Consider the following 21,659-nt stretch of genomic DNA (forward strand, 5'->3'; position numbering starts at 1 on the left):
TCCTTTAAGGCCCTCGTGACCGAAGCGTTCGGCCGAGCAGAGGTCCGCAAACTCCGCGCTGACCAGCGTCTACGCCACAGAGCCCAGCAGCCTGGTGAGACTTTTACTAGTTACATTGAGGATGTGCTCGACCTCTGCAGGCGTGTTAACCTATCTATGCCTGAAGAAAAGAAAATTCGACAGATTCTCAAAGGCATCGAGGATAGCGCACTCCAGATGTCGCTGGCGAAAAGCCCCACTATGGGGACAGTCCTCGTAAGCCTGTGTCAGAGCTTTGATGAATTATGCCGTCAGCGTTCCATCTCCCGAGAAAGTGTCCTAACACCAGATTCGATCTCGACCGTCCCACTCACAAATGACGACGTTTGCCAAGAAAGTCTGTCCAACCAGATCACACAGCTCTCCCTGCTGCCGCATAGCGACGCGCCTGCCGCAAGTCTGCCTTCGACACTTCAGCAGGCCATACGCACTGAAATTTGCGATGTCCTACCTACAGTGCAGGCCCCTTACGCATGCAATTCAGCAGCATTTAATCTCTCGGCTGTCAGCTACGCAACACCTGCGCCATCTTCACCTCTCGGCTACGCAGCTGTGGTTGCGCGGCCCCCACCGCATCCAGTATCCTTATCGGCTCCACCTCCTCCGGCAGCGCCTCCGGTTTACAGGCCCTCACCTCGCTTTTTCCGTCCATCTAATGAGTGGCGCACCCATGACAACCTTCCTATCTGCTTCGCATGTAGCATCGCTGGCCACATTGCACGCTACTGCCGCCGCCGTCCCACACTTGCGTGCGCCTTCTCTGGAACTCCTACCTATGCGTTGCAGCAGGCCACCATGTCTGCATACGAACAGAGGCACTCAGACTCAGATTGTCGCTCATCAACTTCTCGTTTCCCATCTCCTCGTCGGCGATCGCCATCTCGTATGCGTCGTAGACCACCTCCTGAGGAGGGAAACTAATCAGCGCAGTTCCAGAGGCAAGAACTGCAACTTCTGCGCAATTATCAAGGCCTCCATTTTCACCGCAAAATGTTGCTGATGTCAATGTTGAGGGAGTCGCCACACAAGCGTTAATTGTTACCGGGGCCGCCGTTTCTGGGATGAACGCAAAATTTTATCGCAAACTGAAGAAAGTGACCACATCTCTCTGTGGCATCGTGCTGTCCACGGCTAGCGCGCAACGCATTCATCCCTCGGATGTGTGTACGGCGCGCGTCGTCATCCAAGACGTTATGTACACCGTCCATTTTTTTGTACTATCATCTTGCTCTCATGACCTCATGCTGGGTTGGGATTTCTTATCTCGTCATGAAGATATCATCGATTGTTGCCGTGTGGAAGTGTCCCTAGTGCCAAGTTGTGAATTTCCATCGCCCGACCATTCACCTCTGCTCTGCAAACTCATCGCTGAGGACGACATCACCTTGCCTCCGGAAGCTTCAGTCCCTATTAGCCTTTCATGTGTGGCGCAACCTGACCCCACGGTGGTGTTTACGCCATCTCCTGTTTTTACTGAACGCAAGGGCATTGTGCTCCCATTTGCCGTTCTTACAATTGCGTCTGGTTTAACCGTAATGCTGGTTACCAACCACTGCAACTACCCCATTGGCTTACTCCGTGGTGAAACCTTAGGATAAGTACAACCTGTCGACCTTATCGATGATATTATTCTTCCCGACGAATCCCCATGTCACATTGCCGCAATCACTCATGCGTCTGAGCCATCAAGCTCGCCAGCCTTCGACAATGCTATTGGCGCAGACCTTCTCCCCCTCTCATCGCAGCCAACTTGTTGCTCTCCTTAACAAGTTTCGCTCTTCTTTCGACTTTCAGAAACCTGCTTTGGGCCGCACCACGACTGTCACTCATACTATTGACACCGCTTTATATTCGCCTCTGCGACAGCGTCCTTACCGCGTTTCTGCCAAAGAGCGCCGCGTCATTACGGAGCGAGTAGATGACATGCTTAAACGTGGAGTCATACAGCCTTCTCAAAGCGCTTGGTCATCACCCGTGGTTCTGGTAAAGAAAAAAAATGGCACCGTTTGATTTTGCGTGGACTATCGCTGCTTAAACAAGATTACAAAGGAAGATGTCTACCCGCTACCACGAATAGACGATGCTCTTGACTGTTTACAAGGCGCCGAGTACTTTACATTGTTGGATCTGCGTTTTGGGTATTGGCAGGTTTCAATGGCTGAATGTGATCGCCCTAAAACAGCCTTTGTAACGCTGGATGGCCTATATGAGTTCAAAGTCATGCCATTTGGGCTCTGCAACGCACCTGCGACGTTTGAGCGCATGATAGATATCATATTGCGTGCCCACAAGTGGAACACTTGCTTGTGTTACCTAGATGACATCGTAGTCTTTTCAGCTGATTTCCCGACACATCTTCGTCGTCTCCACGAGATTCTGACGTGTCTAGCTTCTGCAGGCCTACAACTTAACCCCAAGAAGTGCCACTTCGCAGCCCGAAAACTAACCATCTTGGGACACGTCATCACAAGAGACGGTGTTCTTCCGGATCCCGATAAGCTTCGAGCTGTCGCTGAATTCCCAATGCCTACATCACTGAAAGCCCTAAGAAGTTTCGTTGGTTTTTGCTCTTACTTTCGTCGCTTCGTGCGCAACTTCGCGTCCATCATCGCACCTCTGACTAGTCAGCTTTCCAACAGCAAAGGTATATCTGCATGGTCACCTGCATGTGATGACGCATTTCGCCAGCTGCGCCGCCTGCTCACCTCACCACCTATTCTTCGCCACTACGACCCCAATGCTGCCACAGAAATTCACACTGATGCAAGGGGCGTTGGCCTTGGCGCAGTTTTTGCACAACGGAAAGGCACCCAAACCGAATACGTAGTCGCTTATGCAAGTCGCGCTCTCAAGAAGGCTGAATTGAATTACTTCGTGACAGAGAAGGAGTGTTTGGCCATAATCTGGGCGGTGACGAAGTTTTGCTCGTACGTTTACGGCCGTCCTTTCGACGTGGTCACAGACCATCACGCTCTATGTTGGCTATCCATTTTGAAAGACCCGTCCGGACGTCTGGGGCGTTGGGCACTTCGATTGCAGGAATACGACACCCATGTCGTATATCGTTCCGGTCGCAAGCATGCGGACGCCAATGCACTTTCCCGATCGCCATTAACGCCAGATGTGGCTGCTCTGTCACCCCCTTTTACCACCTTGTCACCACTCGACACCACTGACATGCTTTCGGAGCAGCGTAAAGACCCCTACCTTGCCTTGTTAGTCGACTACCTTACCGATCCGTCTGCTGTCCCTTCCACGAGAACACTACGCCGGCAAGCAGCCCACTTTTCCTTGCGATACAACATTCTGTACCGCCGCAACTACATGCCTGGTGGTCGGAAGTGGCTCCTTGCTGCCCCAACTCATATGCGCTCTGACATCTGCATGAATTTCCATGCAGATCCCCAAAATGCTCACGCAGGTGTCCTGAAAACCTACGAAAGGCTGTGCCAACGATATTACTGGCGAGGAATGTATCGCTTTGTGCAGAAATACGTTCAGTCTTGCACCACTTGCCAATAGAACAAGACACCTCCGCGGCACCTTACTGGCATGTTACAGCCGCTCCCGTGCCCGGCTCGCTCATTCGACCGCGTGGGTATTTGGGTATTGACCTCTATGGCCCCCTCCCATATAGTAGCTTTGGAAACCGGTGGATTATTGTCGGAGTCGATCATCTGACACGCTACGCTGAGACTGCAGCTCTACTGGCAGCGACCGCCCACGAAGTTGCACTCTTCATTCTCTGCAGCTTCATTCTACGCCATGGTGCTCCGCGGGAATTACTCAGTGATAGGGGTCGAGTGTTCCTGTCGGAGGTCATCCAAGCTATCCTCGCTGAATGCAACATCATCCACCGGAAATCTACCGCATACCATCCCCAGACAAATGGTCTCACTGAGCGGTTCAACCGCACACTTGGCAACATGCTGAGGATGTACACCTCCTCCGACCACACTAACTGGGACGCTGTGTTGCCTTTTGTTACCTTCGTTTATAACACCGCGACGCAAGCAGCTACCGGTATTTCCCCGTTCTTTCTATTGTACGGCCGCGAACCTTCCCACCCACTCGGCACTATACTCCCGTATCGCCCTGATGCATCTGAGTGCTTCCCGCTCTCGGAAGTCCCCAGATACGCTGAAGACTGCCGTCAGTTGGCTCGGTCTCTGACAAGTGAGGCTGAAGGTCTACAAAAGACTCGACACAATGACGTTCACCACATAGCTCCTACGTTTCGTGCTGGCTTCCTTGTGGGGCTTTGGGTGCCCCCGCACGTTCCTGGCCTGTCTTCTAAATTTCTGACCCGGTACCATGGTCCGTACCGTGTCATTGACGCGACCTCCCCGGTGAATTACATCATCGAGCCATTAACACAATCCCCAGATTTGCGCCGTCGAGGACGCGAGACCGTACACGTCGACCATCTCAAGCCCTACTACGACCCCCTCATTGTGGCTACTCCCTGAATTGCCAGGATGGCTACCCTTCACCCCGGGGGTATTGTAGTGGAGCATACGCACCAACGCGTATGCGCCTTCAGAAGATAACGAAAAGCCCCATGCTCTGCTTGCGCGAGAGTTTGTGCCGCCTTTGCCAGACTTGCCGTACGCCCATTTTCCGTCGCGACCTCGTTGCGACTTCTGTGCTCGAATAAACGTCATCACACCCAGACTATATGCGAGTCATAGCTACATGCGGACTTTCACGGTACACTCAGACTTCATTGTAACAAAGTTACACGAAAATAACATCATTATATCCGAGAATTTACTGTAAAGGTACATTCCTAACACTATCAATTACAAGTCTTCTTTTATTAACTTCGTCATAAGTGGTATTTTATGATATCTGGGTTCGTTATATTGAGGCTTCAGTGTAAATGGAAAATTAGTATATGGGGACAAAAATATGACTTTCTGCCAGTTCGAATGTAGCACCCAACCTTCACCTTATAGATTTAGTGCTGTGCCAAATGATCCTTGGTAGCAGGAATTTTCAACACTGCCATCATCATCATGATCATCTTTCGTGGACTGTTGAGTCTACTGCTGGACGAAGGCCCCTCCCAGTGATCTCCAGTTTACCCTATCATGAGCGAGACGATTCCATTTTATCCCTGCCAAGTTTTTAAACTTTGTCAGTTACTCGAGTGAGTCTTCGATGCATTCGCAACCATTCTGTTGTTCTTACTGTGCACTGGTTCTGTTCTGCGCATTACATGGCCAGCCCAGATTTGTTTCTTTTGCTTGATGTAAACTAGGATATCCGCAGTCTCGAGGCGGAACACTCTCACAGGCGTCGCCCGTAGAAAGGCAAATGAAGCTGAGTGGGGCCTGAGGTGAAGGTTGCGTGGTAAAACACAAGAAGTGATAAGTCTGGTGTACAAAATGTTAGAACGATCAATAATTGAGACAAAAACTTCATCTAATTAAGACAAGAACTACATCAAGCTACGCGAGATATAAAGCTTGTAGCTTACAAATCCTTCGTTAGACCACTACTAGAATATGATTCAGTTATGCGGAGTCCTCATGAAGACAGCCTGAAAACAAACTTAGAAAAAGTACAACGCCGTGCCGTCCGCTTCATATGCACGAATCACCGCCGGTTAGATTCTATCACGCAGATGTTTCTGTGAACTGGAATCACTTGAGGTACGAAGACAAAAGAACCGGTTGAAAGCTCTTTTCAGGATACTGCAAGGACAACTAAAGATTAAAAAAAATTTGTACTTAAAAGTGCCAGGGAAACGAAGCAGTCAAGTTAATCACAGCTGTGTGTTAGTACCGTACTCTTGTCGAAGTTACGTGTTTCATTATCTTTTTTCCAGCTGCGATTGAGCTTTAAAATGTGTTGCCAGGCATTGTAGTAATTGCAAGCGATCTTTGCCAATTCGAAAAATTGTTGTACATGTATTTGAGTGATGGAGCTGCCAGATGATTAGCCTGCATTTTCCTTGGTTTGAGTCTCTGTTTTCTTTCTCCCAGCTGTGTTTAAGCCTTGTAGTGCGTAGCCAGGCATTGCTATAAATGCAGGCAGTGTTTGCCTATTTGATAAAGTGTTACACATGTATTAATTGATTGCACTACTACGTGACATAGATGTATATTGATTGGTTTGTATTTGGTTGTACCCTCCCTGTAAGAGCCCTCAAGAGAGAGCTGACAGTATTATGAATTCAATAAAATAAATAAATAAAATAATTTAAGGTAGTATGGGACCCCGCACTGCTGCTAACTGATATAAACACGACAAAGTTCAAAGGATGGCTTCCAAGTTCATATTCAATAAATATCAATGCATGCATTTTGCTTCCAAACTTTGCGACCATGCAAACCTTAGAACTTAAAGCTAATTTTTGGTTCACTGCGCTCTACGTGGTCCTAAACTCTTCTCTGGTTGTTTCATTGTCCTAAACGTGGAACTCTTGGAGTGTTAGTCAGTGCCTCCCGTTGGCACGTAAGTGAGTGTGCAATGTTCTCTTTGCCAGGTAGGATATGTTGCGCGTAAGAAATGATTGGCCATATGGCCACCTGTAGGAAACATCTGTTGATGATTGAAGAAATGAGTTATTGGTAATTCCTTATTGATGAGGTGCAGCACTCATTATACAAGCCCGACAAGACGGTAGCGCTTGTTTACATCTAATTAGTGCTGTACCTCGTCACTGGTGCCATTTGATGGTAAAGAGTGTTTCACATTACCTAGGCAAGACTGTGTGTTATGCTCTGTGGGTTACATATACAGAAACAGATTGCATGGATAAAACAATGGGTCTTGCAATAAGCACGGTTTTTAAAGCATTGCATGTGTAGTGCTAAAATTGTGGGATGGGTCTTTACTGATTGGAAACCTTTAGATCCACTTTCCTTTCCCTTTACTTCATAATCGATGACCCTTCAGGTAAGTGTCACTAATAGCTGCCCCCTGTGCCTTCTTTGTCTCCATCATCTGTCAGCTATATGCAGTAGCCTAACAGTCGTATGTGAAATACAGTGCATGTTCAGATTCCCTTCAGGGCTTATTATAAAACATGTTATTCCTGTGCAGACTTTCACTTCTCTCAAAAGTTGCCCAACTTGTGCTTCGCAGGTGTTTGTGCAGTGCACCGAGATGCGCAGTCCGCAGGTGCAGCAAAAGGGACCACCCAAGAAGACGGTCATCACGGGCACTGTCCTGGTCACCAAGTGCCCTTGCCTGCACCCGGGTGACGTGCGCAAGTTCACCGCGGTCGACGTGCCTGAGCTCCACCACGTCATCGACTGCATTGTGTTCCCGGCACAGGGACCTAGGCCGCACCCCGATGAAATGGCCGGTGAGCCTTCGTTTCATGACTGCTAACTTCAATCTTGCCATGAGCAGGTTCCATAGCATCAGACTGATAAAGCCTGAGGAGATAGGTGGCTAATCGCACTTTGTGATCATGCTTATGAATCACAGTGCCGCTGTCTGTCTCCTTCTTTTCTTGTCCCTCATCATCGGTGCTGTTTATGTGAATAATAATCGTTGGGGTTTTATGTATTGAAACCATGATATTATTACGAGGAACGCTGTAAGGGAGGGCCATAGAAATTCTGGCTACCCGGAGCTGTTTAGCATGTGTGTAAACTAGGGTATACGAGCCTTTCAAGTTTTACCTCTGTGAAAATGTACTGTAAAAACTGAAATATAGGTTTGATCGCAATATGAGTCAACCCCGCCAACTTTTAATCTCCGAAAAAGAAATTTTCAAATATCGCATAGTATCACCGCTCACCCTTATCTTGGTAAATACGCAACACAACCAGTCGCACTCTGGTGACATTTTTTTTATTTGGACACTAATCTTGTGTAGTTAAACGCCAAAGGCCTTAAAGTGCTGTCACTCAGACTTGTCCAAACTTGAGTCCGACGTCTGTTTTTCACTAGTAACGTCCCAGAGTGTGTCGTTTTCTGTTATATCCTATGCGTTACTGATGCGGCATTTGCGGAAAGACGAAATATGCCGCCTCAATGCAAAACCCTTCTGCTTCATAAATCGGCACACCCACGATTGCGATCTCTCGAATTGCACCCTCATAAACCCAGAGTTGCGCGCTATCTCGAGAGCTTTTATGCGGATGCAGCCCGCTGTTACGGGTAGAGACCTTGCACGCAGCTCCTGGACGAATTCGGCTAGTAGGGTTTCCAGTTTGGGGTGCACTGCAGTCCGTCCATGAAACAGCTTTTTTTTTGGTTGTTTCAAAATGTCACGCTTTGCTTTTGGCTTCTCTTATATTGGATGCTTTTCTCCGATGCACCGAATTCCCATTGCGTCGCCAGGTTGCCGTGCGCTTCAGCATACTCATAACAATTTTTTAAAGCCTATCAAGAACTGCTGTCGACTACCACTCACTTTTGAAGGAAATACTAGAAAAATGAAAACAGCAGACTGACAGCAGATAACCGAGGCAATATGGCATTGCTAGAACACTGTAGACCTTACCTAGCTTTGCCTAACGGCACCTCTGCTGATGCTCACGATGGCAATGGAGGCTTTTGACTTCAGCTGCCCATTGTTGCGAGACTTCCACATTTTTTTCTGCCAATGACTGGTATATAAAACAAGGGTTGACCTTTCATTGCGTTTTCTTGAAAAAAAAAAATGTGACCTATATTCCGCTTTTTACGGTAATCAAAAAGTGTAATTGGGTCTCACGACCTCAGGGTTCGCACTTCAGCACCACAACCACTCGACCACCGCGGCAGATCTTATTAATCGCAGTGCTTCTGTCTATACAGTACCTGTTAATAAAATTAAATGAAATTTAGAAGAATAAAACTGCAATAAATATATTATCGTATCCATCCACAACCAGCTCACACGGGCGGTAAGCTTTTCTAGTCACACCTGTCTGCTTCAGATGCATCAACAGATAGTTAAGAGGATATTGATATCATATTTCTTTTACTGCCATGTCACAGATTTTATTTAATGTTACCGACCTTAGCAGCATTCTCGAAAAAGCTTGAGAGGTTGAATGAAAATTTAGATTCCCTTGTTGAATACAATTACGTATTGAAATTCATTGAATTTGAGAGGTGTGCAAATATTCGAAAGTTTGGAATACTTCAAGTAACTCGAATGTTCGATCTTTTCAAATATTTGGTCGCATATGTAACTGCAACCAACTTCCAATTTTGAGCCTTTACGATAAGTGCATCAACTGTAGAACATGCAGTAATTACTGCAAGCTTGGCTCAAGCGCTATGATGGCTGCATGGAAATGCACTGGAGCGTAATGACGGCTGTTAACGAACGTGCCGGCACATCATCGCAACAAATCTGCCAGCAATAAAAATCTTAAAGAATGTAGGTAGGTTGTGACCTGCCTCCTCGGCCGTACGTGTGGCTTAGGGGTCTATCTAGCGCTGTTACCGCTCACGTAAGCGTACTGCAAGTGTACCAGATGCGTGCTGTTCGCTGCTGCACCCTTGTGCGCAGGACCGCTTCGTGCATTGCTCGTGGAAATCAAGGTGACTCGCTGAAGTTGCATTGGCCTAACAAAGTACTCGTTGCATCTTTGCACGGTCCTGAGCTGATAGAGCACAAAGAAAAAAAATGTTGCAGCATAAGGGCAAAAATACACACACACACAAAATTGGCTCCGTATCTGCATTTAATCTGCAAATGTCGCAAGACGATAGTCTTGCCTGTGGAGAGAGTGAAGAAGCCTTTTATTTGATGTTCTGCGCAAGAAAATCGGTGAATGGTATTGTGGAGACGCTGCGTTGCAGTGCCTCGAGCTGTAGTGGAGGCGAATGAGCACATCAAGTCACGTCACACATGAGACATGACCGCCTTCTGGCAGTTTTTTTCAAAAACAAAGCGCGTGGCTCTGAGACGGGTGTGCGCGCCCGCCTCAGAGGTGATAAGGTGTAGAACGCAAGGCGACGGGTAGGTGCCACCACCGTCGGAAAGGAGAGCGTTTCCAAATCTCTCCTTTCCGTGCAAGCGTTGCACGGCCAGCAGAGCATGATAAGCGCTACGGTCCTTAGTATTACTTATGTATGCCTTTTCTAGTAAAAGAGGAACATGCAGAATATATACGTGTTGTTATGGTGCCTCAGATATGCGCACTAATTGCTTTTTAATTGACAATCACACGCGTATAAATGTTGATTCCTGAGCAACATTGGTGGTCGCTGCGTATAGGGTCGGCCGTATGGGGTATCGGCTGGTGATGTTTAATGTACCCAGCCCGCGGTAACGGTGGACAAACAGACAAATGTACAGACAGACCAAAGTTTTTGTGTGAAAAGTCTCCAAGAAATACTATAGTCGCCGATAATTTCCCGTTCTTTCTGTGACACCCGATATGGATGCTGGCATATAGGCCTTGTGTCGTCTTGTGTTATAATTCTGTTTTTCGTGATTGACGTGTGCTGGACCTTCGAGGCAGTTGAAAAGCAATCAGAGAATTCCTTTACCTAGGCATAAATCTGTTTCTTTTGACTGTCCGGAAGGCTCTGATTGACGGTCACGGTTGTGTCGACGTTGCAGGCCACTGCTCGAGTGGTTTATGTTGTTAAGCTGCGTAGTTCAGTCGCGATACAGAAGTCGTGTAAATAGGCAATAGCCGTGGCTTGAGCGATGTGTTGAAGTTCATTGGAGAAATTTGTGAGTAGGACATCTGCACGGATATTCGTCAAGTGAACAAGACCCCTAGCTATGCAGACACCTTTGTTCAAAAACAGCCCTACATTTGTATCCGCTATGCCTTCGCTGTTGTACAATGCGTCATTTTCTACGAGCACCATTATACTGCAGCGTGGCGGCACAGTTACGTCATCATGAACAATGCGTAGAGCAGTTAGGCGTCGTTCCTCAGATTCCTCCACAGGTATAGCTCATTCAGTCAAAAACGACATGCTGGACCTACGCAGGTTAATTACGCTGCCATTATCTCGCAAAAAATTCATTCCTATAATGAGTTCCCTTGAACATTCTGGCAGCACAATGAAATCGGCCACGTAAATAAAGCCCCGTATTTCAAGTCTTGCAGTGCATCTGCCAAGGGGCGTAATAATGTGACCGCCTGCCGTGCATATCTGCGATCCACTCTACTGTGTCACAACTTTGTTTAACTCTTTCATCATCTTGTGACTTATCACTGAATAATCAGCACCGGTGTCGACTAAGGCATTCAGCTCCGATCCTTCCATTCTCAACCGCAAATCTGAAGTAACGTTTTCGTTGCTGCACCCATCTACGGGAAATACACCGTCATCACCCTCAAACCATATTGGAGGATCCTCGTAACTGACGTTATCAGCGGCCTCACCTCCACAGTTCGCTTGCTTCAGTTTCCCGGGAGTGGACTTGGAGAGCGATGACCAGGCTGCCTCGAAGGTGCACGTGGGCTGGATGACCGGTAGCGCATAGGCGATGGTGACCGTGACCGGTGTTGGCGTAGAGGTGGCGAGTTCTGGCGCATGGACAAGTACTCCTCAATCTCCGCTGGTCGTTCGCCGTTTCGGGGGCACGGTGCATACGACGGGAAGCCTCTTAATCCAGCCTGTCGGTGAGGACAGAATCTGTACAGATGACCCGCTTCCCCACAATGAAAACACAGAGGCCTGCGCTCGTGATCACGCCACACGTCACTTTTCCTGGGCCTACGCTCCACATAGTGATGTGTGCTACGTGCTCCTAGGGGCAGATAGGTAGCTGTTGGTCCCGTGGACGAGGTGCGCTGCGTGCCGCAGGTGGGAGAGGAGTCGTCGCCATCGCAACTGCTGCATTGCTGTGTACCGTGGGTTGTCTGACAACCTCAGAGTATGTTCGCATAGGTCGAACAAGCTGCAGCTCACGCTCTGGCTCTCGTATCACCTGCCTCAGTTCGTCACGAACAACTTCCGTAACAGATAGTGCAGTTGGAGTCTGGGGCATTTGCAGTCTGCTCAGTTCTTCTCTAATAACTGATTTAATGAGCTTTCGCAGGGCTTCAACGTCGTTTCGCACGCCTACAAAGAATATCTGTGCAGATGCGCAGTTAAGATTCTGGTTGTACTGCCGAGCCTGCTGTTCCAGTGTTTTTCCGATGGCCGTCGCTTCCGAGTAAAACTCAGCAACTGTGCTTGGAGGGTTGCGGACGAGAACGGCGAACAGCTCTTGCTTCACTCCGCGCATTAGATGGCACCCCTTCTTATCCTCAGCCATGTTGTAATCCGCTCGCTTGAACAGACGGACCATGTCCTCAATGTACATAGCAGCACTCTCGTTCGTGAGCTGGTTCCTCGATTGAAGAGCAGCCTCCGTTTTTTCTTTCCGGTCTATGTTCGCGAACGTAGCCACCGCTTGTCGACGAAATACCTCCCAGGTAGACAACGAGGTTTGATGGTTCTCAAACCATGTCTTTGCGAAGTCTTCCAGGGCGAAGTATACACGACAGAGTTTCTCTCTTTCGTCTCATTTATTCAAGCTCGCCACTCGCTCGAACAGGTCCAACCAATCTTCAACATCCTCGTACGAGTCGCCGTGGAATTTTGGCGGCTGGTGCGGTTGGCTAATGAACACTTGTGTTGGTGTTACCTGGCTAGTCATAGTGGTGGCATCCATCGTTTGAATTCCCCTTGGTGTGAAGTGAAGAGGACCGAACTCAGGTGAGTCACCTCGAAGACGGCGACTTGCCCTCTGGTGTACAGGAGTCACTTCCACGGGGTTGATACGCTGGTCGTCGGGGCTACGCTGTCTTGAGCTCGCGGGGCTTCGATTCATAACCTAGCGCCTCCACCAGAAATGTAGGGATGCTGAGGCAGACGGGTTAAGAAAATAAGCGTCTTTATTAGGGCAAACTTGTGCCCACGATTCTAAAGACTATGGTCGTCAAGTCTGAGTAGCCGAGTGGCACAGATACAACTATTTTCCTCTTCCTCGTTGCCGGAGCGCACGAACGCGTGGTGCATGCCAGCCTAGCCGGGTCTTGCTGGTGCTGGTGCCACGATGATTGTGGCGGGCTACTTGAGCGTGGCGAACCTGTCGCAGCACTATCGTCTTTAAAATGAACTTGACCTGATGTGATTTGCAGAAAGCATGCAAGGACAGATACTTGGGTGGCTCAAAGTAAACATGCCTATTCATTTTATTTGTGTCTTGATTCAGTGGTCACGAACAGCGTAAATTTTTCAATCGCAATCAACAACGCCAATGCTGGCATTTCTGCAAAAGTAGCTCTTAAACGCTGTCGCTTTAAAATTTGAAACCGACGAGTACGCACCGGAACGAACGAAACACATTCACTTGAACGCAAACGGCGATTTGGGGCAGAGTTGCTTTGAACGAGAGCGTGGTGAAGGCAGCGTGGGTGTTTTTCCTTCTCCGCTAGCGGAGTTTCAAGATGGAGGGCGCTTTGCTGCTGCGCCTGATTTCGTGACGTTTTCAGGACGCTCGAGCGAGCCCAGTTTTGGCTCCTCCAGCATTCTTGCTCTGTGGGTGCTACATTTTGTGTGTTGTCTTTGTGTGTTATATTGGCATCCTGGTACCACTTGTTATATAATCGTTATTCGTGAGATTTGGCGGGCAGGCTTAGAGTTGCCTGAAGGTTGCCAATAAATGTCTGCGCTTTTATTACACTATGGTGGGAACTGTCCTTTTGTTCCATGTGTGGCTCCCTTTGGGGTCTCTACAGAGTATGTGTGCTGCCCTCTGAGCATTGTGTGTGGCATGCAGGCTCGGACTTGGACGGGGACGAGTACGTTGTCATTTGGGAGGAGTGCCTCTTCTTCCCAGGGTCAAACAGAACGCCCATGAACTTCTCGGATCGCAACCCCGAGCCACACGGGAAGCCAATCACAGTAAGCCTTAATCGCAATTGACTTTAGTTTTGATTACTTATATGACAGAGTTGTGACGTTTCAGGCTGCACATGTTTTGTCAACTGCTCTGTGATGTGAATGAGACTCTAACCAAAGCCCCTATTCATGTTCGACAGGCCCACTTTTGTACTCTCGCCCTAAAATGTTATGTATTATTCACTTGGCACTTTCACAGAACTGAAGGTTTGACTTAGAGCTCACGACCAGTAAAACACTGCACCAAATACACTGCAAGCTTGAGTCTTTGCTCTGACTTGAATTTTTTTCTCACTTTAGTGAAGTACCCTTTTGCGGTAGCAAAGGTATCACTCTTAACACGAAAATACGCTCGGTAAGTGGCAAAATGTGCCAAAAAAAAAAATCTAGCAGGCAATGCCTCATTAAACGTTGTGCACCAATAGCTGTGACATCATAAATCATGGCTGTCTACTCGTCTTGCATAGTTCTTAATTGATAGAAAAATGTTTAGTGTCCTCTAAGGGTTCTAGACACCTAAATTATCAAGTTAAAACATCATCTTGACATCCAGTTGTGTCATCACTCAAATTTTCACTTCTTGTGACATAACAGAGCAACTGAGGGCGATGACAACCTAAAACTTACTGAAATGCAATTTTTATGGATTAAAAACAGTCTGAAGCATTCCGATAAAAACAGTGTACGAAGCAACAAATTCTCATACATTTCACTGCATGAGGGTGCACTGAAATGTCCATTATATATTGTATTTGGGCTGTGTTAATACACAAGATATACAGGTAATATTATTAACTGTGCAAAAAAATGAGACCAGAACTGTGGACCAAGTGCTGGGAGAAATAAACTTAAAGCTTGATATAATGGACCCCGGCATAATGAAATATCGGTCATAACGAAGTAAATGAAAGATAGTCTTTCAATGGATATAGTGTTAGAAAGAAATCTTTAACAAATTTTTGTATATAACAAACTCGTGTACGATGAAACTTTGTTATATTGAGGTGTAAGTGTAGTAAATTTCAGGCTAGAAATAGTGATTTGGTTGAATGATTTCAAAGCAAATTTGAATAGTATATTTTATATATTATGAAAGAAAAGGAACATATTTCTCATGGCTTAACGTGCACAATACTTAAAATAGAACCAAGGCATGCGCATAGGTCACTCTTTCTGGTTCATAGGCAAGTGGAAGCAACACTAAATTGTAGCAGGATTTGATTTTCAGTAATATGCAACTGATCACTTGTAAAACACGTTAACGTTTTATAACTGACTATACTCGGAGTCGAGCCCGCCCTGGCTCGTTTCAGTAAGTTTAAAGTTAAGAAATGATGAATAGATGTGAGGGTGTTATGTTCTTCAACCTTGTAGTGGGGCTTCGAAACAGTGTGGATTTCTCCCGGATAGGTGTATTCATGGTGTAGCATCTCTACTGCAGTGAAACCACATTTCCAAGAGGTTACGTGTGGTTTATAAGTCTGTTAGCTCATTTCGAATACCTTGAAGTTTATAATATTTTGAGTAGGCTTAATTGAGCCCACAAATGGTTTTCAACACTCGTTCCTTTATGTTGTTCTTGCCTTGTAGTGTCTTCGCGCTATTTCCAGAAATGATATTGTACCAACAAGTTGAAACGTGTCCCATTTAAAGATGGAAATAATCAGTTTCAGCAGGGTATTTCTCAGTTGCTCTCCTGGGGATGTGATTGACTAGTCATCCACTGCATTTCCCAAGGACACAAGGCATGGACGGGCCCACAGTACGCTGACGCTTCTCACACAGAAGATACATGGGAGTCCCTTCTGCATATCACTGACTCGGCACAGCAACGCCGGGTAATCTCACGTGCTAAAGAGTGCTTACCAGCGAAAACGACAGGGCAGAAGGGGACAGGAGAAGAGACAAGACAGAGCGCTGAACTGCCAACAATTTATTTCTTGCAAAGGTCTTCGCTTTCTCACGCGCATTGGAGGCCACGCGCATTGGAGGCCGGGGTGTCCTAAGGGATTTTTGCTTACCTCCTCTAAGCAGCGTAACTGACCTCTCGGCCGGTCCCCTCTTGTGGGAGTAATAAAGTTTTGATCACCAAGGAACCAATTCGGTTTGCTTTTACGTTTGCAGGTCTGCGACTTTGCAATATTGTTATTTGTGAACTAACGTATCCTATCCATACAAATTGTACTCATCACTTTGCACGATCAAATATTTATTCTCCTCAATTTCTTCTATTTTTTCACTCGTTGCTGAGGTCTGTAGCCTTGTTTGGCAAGGTGCCACTGAAAAATTTTAGTGCTTAATGTCATATACTATCTTGTTGCATCATATCAACTGGTGACAGCATCATTGTTCGATGTATTTTGCCAACTTCTTGCATGTATGCTGCTGCATGTCAATAATATTAACATGCAAGCATCACTGATACTCTGTCATAAGCGAGATGACACAATTGGCCTGTAATGTTGGATTTGGCAAAGTGCTTCGTGCTGTCGTTGTGATTTGAGTATTGCTTGTTTTGCTGTGCAGAAGTTCACCGCAACATAAAAACATGTGGGTACCTTTTTTTTCTTGTTCTTGTTTGAGCTGGCATGGTTAACCAACCGCTGCATGTTGCAACAGTTTCCATCACAAAGGCACGTCTCTTTTGCCTCTATTGCAGACCGATGACATGATTCAATTCATATGCAACTATATCAAGAATGATTCCATTGGTATCCTCTCCAACGCACACCTGGCCTGGGCTGACCAGGAGAAGGAAGGAATTTATTCACAGAAGTGCCTTGCCATCGCTGAAAAGATCAGCATCTGCCTCGACTTTGCAAAGAACGGCAAGACTGCCTACCTTCGACGAGACGAGCGGCCTATGCTGTACCCAGACTTCATGGAAAAAGGAAGCCACAAGACCACGTACCGGTCCGACAGGGCACTCGGCGTCTTGTACCGAACGTGCCGTTCCCTGGAGGCCGCCGTGGGCAGGTTGGGTCACCGGCACGTTGACCCTGGTCGGTGCCAGGCGCTTGCCATACCAGGTTGGGAAGAGTACCGAGAGTCGGCGGCGCAGGCTCTGACAGATTACAACACGAACCTTCGGCGAATACTGAACCAGTACGGCATCGGGTCCGAGGGTGAGGTTATGGCATGCATGGTGAACACGTTCGACGCCTATCACAGTGCCCAGTCAGACAAGCTCAACATGGAAGACCTCGTTGAGAAGATGGTCAAGTTTCTGACGGTCACCACACGTGACGTCTTCTACAACGACATCTTGAAAGAAATGCAGGAAAGCTGCATATCCGATCCAGAGGAATTGACCAAGAGGAAGCTTCGCAGGGCTTCAGCCTGGTACATGGTAACGTATGAGCAGAGAGAAGAGGACTCATTTTTTAGCTTTCCCTGGTGCATCGCGGATCTTCTCATCGAGATCTTGCGCAGCGCCGATGCTCAGGACAAGGTGTGGTGCCCAAACATTTTGTACTGGAAGATTGACCGCCTTGTCGAAGAGAACAGCAGCCTTGCGAAGAATGATGGTCTGGGTGCAAGTTGCGATTCCTTCAAGACAGCCTTTCAAATAATTAAGAAGTGGCTGAAAGAGGAGACGCTGCTTGGCGAGCACAAACCTGGCGCCCCATCCAAGCCCGGGCTGTGCTCCACCTGCCTGTTAGACATTTACAATGAGTTTGTGGAAAGTAGGAAATTTGCACCCTTGAGCAAGATTGTCACGAGGAGGCGGCATGCCATGATGATGTCGGAAACAGCAGCTTCTCAGGATGAGCCAAGTGCCGAGCCAACTGTGGAGGCATCAAAGAAACTGAGCGCAGCCAAATGCATTTCCCACAAGAAGGCTCCTACTGAAGCCTGGCAGATTATCGATGGGTTTGTGGAGCCCCTTTGTCTGGACGACTCTGACGAGACAGTGGACTCTGGATTGTCGGAGCAGAGTGGACAAGGTGAGTGCAACGAGCAGGACGTCAAAGAGGTCACTTGTTCCACGGCACTGCTCCTGCACGAGCCAAGGGACGGGTGCGATACTGAGCTGGACCATGGCAAGGACCAAAGTGTGGGCACTCTGGTGGTCTCGTTTCTGCGGTGGTGCCTGGAGCAGCACCGGCTGCCGCGGGAGATGTGTCGTGTGGGCGCCTGTGCGGGCGGTGGCTACGACTGCCAGACCCACAGGCTGCCGATGGTGGCGCTGCGGGCGTACAGTTCGCTGGCAGTTTCCCTCGACCCATGCCACATCTCGCTGCCCTGTGACCCTGCCTACCACGAACCTCATCAGGAAGTCTTCGAGCGGGATCCTGTCCGCATCTTGATAGCCAATCCAGTGATGGACCAGATGCTGAAGGAGAAGCTCAATGCCGTGAGATATATTTTGGCCATCTATCTGCGTGAGCGCCTTTAGGATGACGATTATCTCTACCAACTTTGGCCTCTTTCCTAACAGTATCAGAATGCCAACATATGGATAGATATTATGAACTGGTCGTGAAGAGGCCGTAGTGGTGACATCGAGATAAGCCCCCAACTCTTCGCATTATGTAAATGTTTCATTCATTTTACCTTAATTTCATTCATTTACCTGAATTTAACCAAATTTTTAGCCATATCTTTAGCCAAAGCAAAGTGTGGTTAAATGGCAGTGATACAGTAATTTATAGCAAAAATACAGCAGAAAATTTGATATGGTAAACAAAGTGCAATGATACTCACAATTTTACTGTTTTTCTTCGTGGACACTATGGAACATCACCCCTGGTGTTAGAATCGAGTAAGTATGGTATATGCATGCTAACCTTAGGTACTTGAAACAAATGCAGAGCCCTTTGTACTGACTTATCTCGTAATCACTGTGCTGTTTTCAGATATTATCAGATGCTTGTTCTCTAATATTCTGCATATGCCAATGTGGCTGAGACTCATACTTGTGCACATGACAAACGATAAGTAACCAATTACTATTACAGTTACTTTTTATAAATATGATTGATTACAGTGGTCAATTACAGCCACTTCAAAGCAATTACAGGAATTTAACATATCAAATTTAAGTTGCTTTCCTTCAAAGTTTCATTGCCGTAACGCAACAACTCAAATTTACTCTAACTACGATTAGCTACAATGGTATAGAGAAGGCTGTAGGCCCATGTGAATGCTGGGAGGCTTTTCCTAGGTCATGTCCCTTAAGGGGGGTGGGGAGAAGGGGTGTCAATACATCACTACTGAGTCCCTACAGATCAGTCTCGTATTCCTTGGGATGAGAACGGCCCTAGACATCTGGATAAAGCTCGATTTTGTAAAAAGAGGGTAATCAATTACATGAAAAGCTAATTAAAGTATTCTGAAGGTTAATTTCGAAATTACAACAAAATGTAGTCAATTACTAGTGATCCATTACTTGTACTGCATTCCATAGCTTTTTCTTCTTAGTCGCAGAGCTTACCTGTAGGACAGTTGTCTCGGAGTATTTTTTTTGGGTTGGGAGGGGGGAATGCATTTTAATAAAAGCTTGCTCTGTTTCTGGTGAGAGTGATCTGCGAAACACTCATAAGAAAAAGCACACAAGTTTCTTGCGGTGATCTTTCTGCTTTCGAGAGCATTGCTCTGGCCAACAGCGCTCTAAACGCGTGGGTATGTCTATAAAATATGTCCCCATCAGCATGCCATGTAACTCTTTCTGTTGCAATAGGTAGTGAACGACCGACTTATCACGCCTGGAAGGCTCGCTTGCTTGAGCGTGCAACGGTCAGTTATTTGGAGTCTGTTTTGTAGCGCTCAGCTGCAGTTTCGGTTTCATAGAGCACCGAGTGAGGTAAGAGCCAGAGTAGTTTTTGGTTAAACATAGCTGGCTATGTGAACACACAGACGGCACGTACATGAGCACCGTGTTGACAACTTTCTACATGGAAAACTTCCTGGGTGCTACTATAATCCCCTCTGAGGTGGCATAGATATGCATGGCCTACGAGAAATGCACTGCCAAGGCAAGCTTGAAACGTACTTGTAGGCTAGATGACAAATTTTTATGGCATATGGCAGCGCACACCAGGGCAAGGCCATCTGTTTTTGTACTCTTCTCATGCAAGTCTGTTCCCCTTTTCCCTTTAAAACGGTCTGCTAGAAGGGAGTGCTCACAAGGATTGTGGCAATCAACAAAACTCGTGATACGAGGAGTGTTTGGTTGTTTACACAAAAGCCAAAGGTGCGTTTCATTCGCAGCGGCATGGCACGCTCTTTAAACTTGATTTTAAGTATGGTGTGGGCATATTAGTCATCGATATTTTGTAGATGCGTGCGTGTCCGCGCAAGTTCATCCCGAATGTTAAGGGGACACCAAAGTCAAATAACAATTTACGTCAGAGTGACAGCTCTATGTATGACATCTAAAATGACAATATTATCAACAACATAGCTCTAATTACCTAGAAATTAAGGTAAATGCACAAGAACTTATGCGCCTCAGTTGGGCATTTTCAAAATGATCCCGATGACATCAGACGAACCACCTACAATTAATCGCTAGTATTCGATCTAGCTGCACCAAATAAAAAACTTTCCGTGAATCAAAAGACACATTGAAATGCTGCTTATTCATTTCTGTTTGATTCGTGAAAAAAAGAACCGCCGGGCGTTACTATGGGGAATGACACGAGAGGTTCGAAAATTCGGTTTTCGCGTAGGTACACTGGACAGGTGGTGCCATCCAGCGGGGCGCAGTTGAACTGAAAAATGTCTGCAATCTTGGAGCCAAGGGTGGGAAATTGATCAATGGTTGTTGTTGCTGCTGTGGCTCCCACTGCTTTCAGTCTGCTGCTACTAGCGCAGTAAATCCGGGCAACGTTGTGCATGGCAACAGTGACGTGAGTGATGAGTTGGTCCGGTCGGTCCGCTTCTTGAGGCAGGTAATTTGAAGTGCGCTAACCCGACGTGCACCACTAAAACGTGTTTTTACATCAAAATAAGCCTTTCATTGGCACAAAAGTAACAATAAGAGGTTTCTGGACCGCTATTTCAACAATCAACGTCGACTTAACAGTTGCCTTTAGTGTCCCTTTAACTTCTCCTTCACTGTACAAACTGAACAGTGACATATGTCGATAGGGACATTTCTGGAGTCTTTTCGAGTGCTTCAAGTTAGCATGCATATGCCGTATCAACTCGTAATGTAACTTTGCCAAGCCATCCTTGATTGCATAAGCTTTCATTGTGATGATGTGCTGACAAAGGGCCAAGATTAGACAAGGAAGGTTCGATAAAAGCGAAATATGTCATATCCACGGTATAAATAGCATGGCTTTACGTGCTGTATTGTGAAAATTCCTTTCTGTAATTGCTGTTGAATAAAACCAGAAGATGTTGATGCCATTGTTTAGTACACTACAACAGTGATAGTGATAAATGAAGCTATCATCATTGCAATGTGTATGGGGAGCTAAAACATTGCTGAAACGTGTGTCCAGGTAACACGGCAACATAGTAACATTAAAAAATAGAAGGTAAACTAAAGACATCTTATAGTTGTTATTTGATGCTAGCTGTGACAAAAAACATATTACTAGTGGTGCGGACTAATACTCCTGGGACTACATGTACAGAAATTCTACCCTGTAAAAGAGACAAGAGAATAGCCGCAGTTGTAGCCTGCGACTATAAATTTGAAGGTTGTGAGTTTGATACCCATTGGTGGCAAGCTTTTTTGTTCATAATTTATGTTTCTTTGTGTCGTAATTGCTGCACTTTAATTAAAAAGTACAAATAATGCTAAGGCAGCATATTTGGTGCACTGTGCCAAACACTTTTTAACGCGATAG

General features: G+C 46.7%; 1 protein-coding gene across 4 annotated transcripts in view; it reads left to right on the forward strand.

The window, feature by feature from the left end:
• The window catches only part of LOC119179556 (uncharacterized), an 87,634-nt gene that overhangs the window by 57,188 nt on the left and 8,787 nt on the right, over positions 1-21,659 (forward strand). For all 4 annotated transcript variants that reach the window (XM_075869624.1, XM_075869623.1, XM_075869626.1 and 1 more), the window contains 3 exons: positions 7,135-7,357; positions 13,733-13,857; positions 16,514-18,211. In XM_075869624.1, the coding sequence (XP_075725739.1) occupies positions 7,135-7,357; positions 13,733-13,857; positions 16,514-18,211 (2,046 nt within the window). The remainder of the gene's footprint in view (positions 1-7,134; positions 7,358-13,732; positions 13,858-16,513; positions 18,212-21,659) is intronic.

Source organism: Rhipicephalus microplus, chromosome 7, assembly GCF_043290135.1.
Source record: "Rhipicephalus microplus isolate Deutch F79 chromosome 7, USDA_Rmic, whole genome shotgun sequence".
NCBI classification, from domain to species: Eukaryota; Metazoa; Arthropoda; class Arachnida; order Ixodida; family Ixodidae; genus Rhipicephalus; species Rhipicephalus microplus.